We start from the raw sequence: 7,478 nt of genomic DNA, 5'->3' as shown, positions 1-7,478 counted from the left end.
TTGGGTTTGGCTACAGATGGGTTTAACCCATACGACACTTATAGCGCTTCATATAGTTCATGGCCCGTTATGTGTGTGATGTACAACCTTCCACCAAAGCTTTGTATGAAACCTCAATTTGCTATATTGACTTTGCTCATTGAGGGACCGCGACAACCGAGAATGGATATTGACGTTTACTTACAACCATTGATTGATGAACTTCAAGACTTATGGCAGAAAGGGGTCATGACGTTCGACGCATACCGTGAAAGCAATTTCAATATGCGTGCAGTTCTACTCTGGACAATCCATGACATTCCAGCATATGGCAACGTTTCCGGTTGTAGAACCATGGGTAAATATGGTTGTCCTGTATGTGGTCCCAACACAGATTCCTTGCAACTCAAGTATGGAAAGAAACATGTTTATATGGGCCATAGACGGTGGTTACCAATGTTGGACCAGGCTAGAAAGGACACAAGTGCTAGCACTTATAATAAGAAAGTGGAGATACGACGACAACCGATCCATCTGGATGGGAATGAGGTCGAAAGACAAACTGCGAACCTTAATATGCGGTGGGGGAAGTCTGGGAAGAAGAATAGAAGGGGTATTGATGGAGGCCAACAAGAGCTAACCGATGACATTGAATCACCATGGTTCTTCAAACGGTCTATATTATTTGATCTAGAGTATTAGAAAGATATTCTCGTGCGCCACAACCTTGATGTTATGCATATCGAGAAAAATATATGTGAAATCCTTGTCGCTTTGATGTTGAACACGCCCGGTAAAACCAAGGATGATGTTAATGCGCGCAGGGACCTGAAATGGTTGGGAATTAAGAAGCGTCTATGGCTGAAAAAGAGCAATGGAAAGACGATTCAGAAACAAGGTCCTTTCTATCTAAGAAAAGAAGAGAAAAAGCTTTTCATTCAGACTTTACATAATCTGCGTGTTCCTATTGGTTTTAGTGTGAACTGGAAGACCATTGTAACGGAAGATTGCATGGATTTAAAAGGAATGAAGTCTCATTCTTATCATGTGTTGATGCAACATTTACTCCCGGTTCTTATCCAGCATGCATTCAAGGATAGGAAGGTCATTCGTCCTATAATTATAAGCTTTTGCACCTTCTTTATTACCTTGTGCTCGTCAACCATAGACCTTCAAACGCTCATTACTCTCGAGAGGGGCATGGCTAGGACGTTATGTCAGCTTAAGATTATATGCCCTCCATCGATATTTGTCATGATGATGCATCTTACCATCCACTTGGCCTACGAGGCTCGCGTATGTGGTCCTGTATACTATCGATGGATGTATCCATTCGAAAGGTAAGTTATGAGCTTAGTAAGAATAAATAGGTGAAACGTCTAAAGATGCATGTATATATAATATATTATTATTTTTGTCAGGTTCATGAAGACATTCAAGGCTTATGTCCTTAATAAGACACGACCTAAGGGTTGCATTGTAGAACAATACATCCAAGAGGAGACGATTATATACTGCAACCAATACAGAGGAAAACATAAAACAAGCCTCTTGGAAAAGATGGAAAAACATTTTGATGGAGTCATTCCAAAACCACAGAAGTTACAAGAAATTATTGACGATGATTCTAAAGATGACAATGTTGGTCCAGTAGGTTCGAGTCAAAGTGTCATCCTAATGGGTATCGAATATGAACAAGCTTGTACTTGGGTCATGAAGAGTCATCCCAGCTATGATGCGTGGGAAGGGTATGTACTTTTAGCTCATATGTATATATCTTCTTTACTTTATGCAATTTCAATGTAACATTGGTATCGAATAACCCACAGGAAGTACAAAGATTTCTTGTAGCGATGCTACAGGAGGACCAACAAGGTGCCTAGCGAGGATGAATTCATACCTTGGTTGAAGAGACAAATAGAGTTCAACGAATCTAACAAAGAAGAATTCAAAGATATAGTGAGAGGACCTCTAGCTTTTGCTACGCAATACAATAAGTATTGTATTAATGGTTTTCTTTTCGTCACTAAAGAATATGAGGAGAATAAAACGAACCAAAATAGTGGGGTTATGACAGAGGGTATGACCACTTTCTGATCTAGTACTAAGGATATAAATATAATGGATAGAAATCAACCTTACTATGGAATCCTTCATAGAATTATCCAATTGGAGTACCGTACAGGGTATAAGCCCATCCTATTTAAGTGTGATTGGGTGAAGGTGACACATCATGGTGTTGCTATTGATGTTGAAGCGAATCTGAGATTAGTAAATTTATCTAGTCTTTATAGTTCAGACAAAGTGGGTGACGAGCCGTTCATTCTCGCAGAGCATGCGGTACAAGTTTTCTACTCTAAAGATTATAAAAATCCTGAATGGCACGTGGTCTTGGAGGTTCCAAAAAAGATTTTTGTCAAAGAGGAGACATGCCTTCTATCAGAACGATTGAAGGCTGTAACTGATGCCGATGCAGGACCTGATCTCACCACCTTAGCAAATGTCGATGAATTGATATTCAATGAACCTGAAGAAGTTAGTGTTGTAGTTGAGAAAACAAAGAAAAGAAAGATATTAAGGAGAATCTATTGAATTCTTTGTATTTTTAATCCATGTAACAAAATGATATATATCGAAGGAAATATAATTAAGGTATGGATAATGTAGTGAATTGTTTGTGCTTTATCTGTTATCTAAATTGTTTCTTAACCATTAGGGTTTTTTTTTTATTAACATATAAATAAGCACATGGACTCACAGCCAGAGGCATTGGGTGCAAATGCAAGCAACACCAAAGGTAATAAGATAGTTCTCATTAATTAGGTATGTAGATTTCATTTTTCTTATATATTGGCAGTAATCAATGATGTTTATATATACTTATTAAACTTTTTTGTGTAGATGTGCCAGCTTCTTCTTCATCTAGAAAGAGAGGCCCAACTAAGGGTGCTTCTTTACATGTGCAACTTGATAGGAAAAAAGTCCTTAAGACAAATGAATTCGGGCAACCGAATGAGGACAGTCCCAATCACAAAGACTTTGCATCGCATATCGGTGTCCTAGCCCATGCTCATATCCCGATCATATACGAGGACTTTCGCCAAGTCCTTATGCACACATTCAAAAGGTCATAGAAACATTGTCACTGTTTTATGAGTTTAAGGGTCAAAGTTGGGATGCAGGTGTTTGGTACATAACACAACGCATCAATGAAACATGGAGAAATTATAAGAAAAGGTTGACTAAACAATATATAAAAAACAACGATCCTATAGTTGTTAGAGATAGTCCTCACCTCTTCTCTAACCTTAACATGCATTTTATACCAGATGTGCCAAGATCTCCAAGCCTGACTTCTTGCTGCAGAGGCAGAAAGGGCAGCGGCTGAACAGGAGAAGTGTGAAAAAGAGGAATCTGCACAGAAAGCTTTTACTGAACAAGAACTCATCATGGAAAGGGTGGTCCAAGAGTCAAAGAAACTTCAGTAGGAGGTAGAGGAGAATGCGATGGTAATGATAAAGGTGACAACTACAAGCTACAAAGACTAATATAATTCATAGCATTGTCAGATCGTCTTGATGCTCTGTTGCAGCTACGGGAGTTCTTAATGGACCGTGGTCATGTTGTCGATGTATTGCAGTAAGTCTCCATTCTCTCGTTTCTTGAATTATAGAGCTAGAGGTTTCAACTACTTTTGGACTAAAATCCCTAAGAAAAAAAATTCATGTGGGACAGTCCAGTCTAGTCCAATGTTGCCAATATTGTAAAGAGGGGGTGGCATTTGAAACAATAAACGCTTTTCTTATGTGGTATATCATGGGATTAGCTATCTGTTGATAAATTTTTCTTAAGTATTTTAGTCCAAATGCAGCCTAATCTAACTTTGATTTATTTGAAAACTTGGCTGGTCATTCATTCATTTCCTAACAATGAAATTCTGTCAGTACTGGACAAAAAAAAAAGCGTCTTTTGGTCATAGATGAACTGTTATTAGCATTCTTTTCTTGTCACTGTCTTGGTCCAGACTCTTAGTTGGCCCCAGTAGTAGTAGATAAATGGATCTGACTCTGCCACATTGTGATATTGCATTGAAATCTTTTTGCTTTAGCTTATCGATCAGAAGAGAAGGATACACTGTGAAGGCTCATTGATGTTGTCATCATAGTAGTAGCCTTGTCCCAGCCATTTAGGGTCAGCTTTCACATGGAATGCATGAATCTTGATGTTTTCCTCGGATGAGAACAGTTGAAAACAGAACTTGATTTCTCAAACCTGATGAAGTTTGAAGGATAAATCTTAACTATTTAAAAAATACATCAATTCTTTTTTACTTGACCCAATTTCTGATGAATTTACAAGGATAGACTTTGAGAATTGTTGGGTCCTTAGTGAGAAACTCGAGATGATGTTTGGCCGAACAAAAAGGTGTTTTTGGTTTTGCTAGCAATGGTGCTATTGGCCTCCACATTTCTGTGACCCTAACCATTCATCTGGTGGCACCATCATGAATTTGTTCCCAAAGTTCACCTCTGGAAAATCTTGCACATGCGCCCCACGGTGAAGTTTTTTTTGTCATCCAACCTGTTCATAAGATCATACAGACATGAGTTACTCATGAGTTACTCAGAAACTCAGTTGGGCCCACCTTGAATGTATGTGGTCTATCCACTCTGTCCATCCATTTTTCCATATAATTTAAGGGGTTGAGCCCAAAATTGAAGCATATCCAAAGATCAAGTGGATCATACCACAGAAAACAGTGGAGATAATGATTTCCACCGTTGAAACCTTGTTAGGCCCCACAGTGATGTTTATTTGTCATCCAACCTGTTCATAAGATCATACAAACATGGATGAATGGAAAACAAAAATATAAGCTTGTGTAGGGTCCACCATGGCGTTTATATGCCACCCAAACCATTCTTCTGATGTTCCTTGTCAGGATGAAAGAACTACCCAAAAAGTGCAATATTAGAAAAACTAGGTAGGCCACACCGTAGGAAACAAAATAATATTGATGACTTGGAAAGAAGAGAAGGAACACTATGGGGCTCCACAATGAGTTCCTAGTATTAAACTTTCAAATCCCAAAAGCAGCATATGCATGAAGTTGACAATTATCATTAGTATGGTTTCTAGGCAACTTTGTCAAAGAAATGTACTTACCAAAGATCAATTTGAAAAAAAGAAAAAGAAAGAGTACTTCAACTATTCTAATAGGTGGACATTGCATAATTGAGAAAGAAACAATATTTGTGCTGATTATTCTGTCCAAAGGCAAGAAAACAACAATACAACAAGATTGCAAGTTTTTTTTTTCCTCCTTTTACATTTCAGCATGACCAACAAGCTACTGTTAATATATGGATAAAATTGAGCAGAGAACATAGAAACAAGATGCTCTATAATTTAAAGGACAAAAAAAAAAAAGAAACCTATAATCATAACATAGAACATAATCCTATAATTATAGACTTCTTTTTCTTTTTTTTTTTCTACAAAGGAATGGCAACATGGAATCCTTACTGGACATAGACTTTGAAATGTGTAGCATTGAGGAAATTGTGGGAAATTTCTAGAATTAAATTTTAAAACATATCTTTCTTCATGAACTGGAAGTAGGTATTTGGAATTATAGTTTTCTTTCCCTTTTTTTTTCCGATAGAGATTTGAATTTTAGATGTGTTGCTCTTTCCATGTGAATCTGATTTTGTTTTAACATCTTTTTTTACTATAGATGGGGTGTTAAGAAGCCTCAAATCATGGAAAATTTTGTCACGATCTTGTCGAATGCAGGTCTTGGGATGGCCATGTTCAGTCTCGGTAAGATCATTGATATGCAATCTGGTCCTTGAGTTGCAGCAGAAGGGTTTCACACCATTCCCTAAAACCAAAGGCATTGATTCCAACGAGGCAATGGAAACAGAAGAAAATGAAGAGACACTGGAGGTGGGAAGAGTTGCAAGAATTATGAGTATCTACTATTGATGCCGATTGAAACCTTGACGCTAGAAAAGGTTCAAGAGTTGTTGGCTGAAAAGGGAAAGCAAGAAATGGAGGTGGAGGAATTGAAGAAGGAAACTACAAAGTCTCTGTGGATGAAAGATCTTGATGCTTTCATTATGGCACTTGATGTGCGTCTCGTCTCATCCCAATTTTGAGGACTTGACTTTCCATTTTTTTTTGGGTCTTTCTTGTCTGATTTTCAATCGATGCAGGAGCATGAGAAGGAAGAAGCCCAAGTGGAGGAGGTGACAGGACAGATGGAGGGTAGGGTAGGCAAGCCTCTCGCTAAGGCTTCTAGACAAGTTAGAAAGAACTCAAGAAAGAGCAACACCAAGAAACCCAATGAAGCAGATACTATTGTTGAATCTATAGCATCAGTTAGTACTACAGCTAAAACTGGTAGGCATCATTCTTTTCTCATGAATAAAAAATCATCTTTGTCAATAAGCCAATGTTTGGACGCACACGCCAATCGGCAGCACAGAAATTGAAACCCGAAATGGGTGGATTGTTAGTTACCATTTTTTCCCATCCTAAAGATTTCATTCATCTCAATGCATGTTATCTTTTTCTCTCCGTAGGACATGTTTCTGAGGGGGTAAAACCCAAAGGTAGGGGAGCTCCGAAGAAGGCTCCTGCTAGAAATGTGTGCTTGCAAATCCTAAAACTTCTTATTTCCCAAGCATCTCCTTGTTTTTGTGGACTTCTCATTGCCTTTTTGGTTTGGATCTTTCAGTAGAAAATGCCGACTGCCGTTGATAGTGAAGAGGAAGATGATGAGGTGCTCGAGTTGAAAGAACGACTGACAACGTATAACATTGATTCTCCTTCAGATCAAACAGGTATATGATCATCCATGTGCAGTAAGCTTTCAGATCAAAGTGAAGCTGAGAATAGGGTGTTAATTGATTGTAAATTGATAACCAGTAGGTGCACATCCATGGAGTTTTCTCTTGCGATTGTTGAGAAGCTATTTGGCTGTGAGAAGGCATTGGATCTTGCTGTTAATGAGAACTTTAAATAGACATATAACTATTATGTTGGCATTGTATTTTTGTGAATGGAAATGAATTATTGTGTTTGATTGAATGAATGAATGATTGAATGAATGAATGATTTAGCCATGAAGTATTTATCTATATTATCTTATATGAGTTATCAGGGTGTACTACAATGGTAAGAGTTGCCATTACTAATTAAATTTTTAATTAACAATAAACATTAGCTACGGCTATTAACCATAGCTCTTTGTTGAAAACCGTAGCTCTTGCTAAATTCAACTTTTTGCTATGGTTCTCATTCTACTTTTACCTATAGATAAAATCCGTAGCTGCATATAATTTTAAACTATGGACAATATTGCTACGGATTTAATCCATACCTATAGTTTCATTGGCTACAGCTATTAACCATAGCCTTGTATCTAAAAACCGTAGTTGTTGCTAATTTCAACCTATTGCTACGGTTCTTGTTGAACTTTTAGCTACAGATAT

General features: G+C 37.7%; 1 protein-coding gene across 2 annotated transcripts; it reads left to right on the top strand.

Annotated features, from left to right (window-relative positions):
* The first annotated feature begins 6,203 nt into the window (after window positions 1-6,203).
* On the top strand, window positions 6,204-7,101 carry LOC131253918 (uncharacterized). 2 transcript variants are annotated; one of them, XM_058255024.1, is made up of 3 exons: window positions 6,204-6,384; window positions 6,567-6,631; window positions 6,725-7,101. In XM_058255024.1, the coding sequence occupies exons 1-3, from the start codon at window positions 6,243-6,245 to the stop codon at window positions 6,833-6,835; spliced, it is 318 nt and encodes a 105-aa protein (XP_058111007.1). In that variant the 5' UTR covers window positions 6,204-6,242; the 3' UTR covers window positions 6,836-7,101. The 2 variants fall into 2 exon arrangements, with proteins under 2 accessions (XP_058111007.1, XP_058111008.1); XM_058255025.1 differs by having other exon boundaries at window positions 6,567-6,633; window positions 6,722-7,101.
* The last annotated feature ends 377 nt before the right edge of the window (window positions 7,102-7,478 follow it).

This window comes from Magnolia sinica, chromosome 8, assembly GCF_029962835.1.
Source record: "Magnolia sinica isolate HGM2019 chromosome 8, MsV1, whole genome shotgun sequence".
In the NCBI taxonomy this organism is placed as follows: domain Eukaryota; kingdom Viridiplantae; phylum Streptophyta; class Magnoliopsida; order Magnoliales; family Magnoliaceae; genus Magnolia; species Magnolia sinica.
The sequence above is the reverse complement of the archived record's forward strand: the minus strand, read 5'-3'. Positions and strand labels throughout refer to the sequence as shown.

Bases quoted from the DNA above. Each gene is read 5' to 3' on its own strand.
- LOC131253918 (XM_058255024.1), top strand. From the start codon at position 6,243: ATGGAGGGTAGGGTAGGCAAGCCTCTCGCTAAGGCTTCTAGACAAGTT. The intron at 6,385-6,566 runs GTAGGCATCATT...TTCTCTCCGTAG, and splicing joins TAGTACTACAGCTAAAACTG to GACATGTTTCTGAGGGGGTA. The intron at 6,632-6,724 runs GTGTGCTTGCAA...ATCTTTCAGTAG, and splicing joins AGAAGGCTCCTGCTAGAAAT to AAAATGCCGACTGCCGTTGA.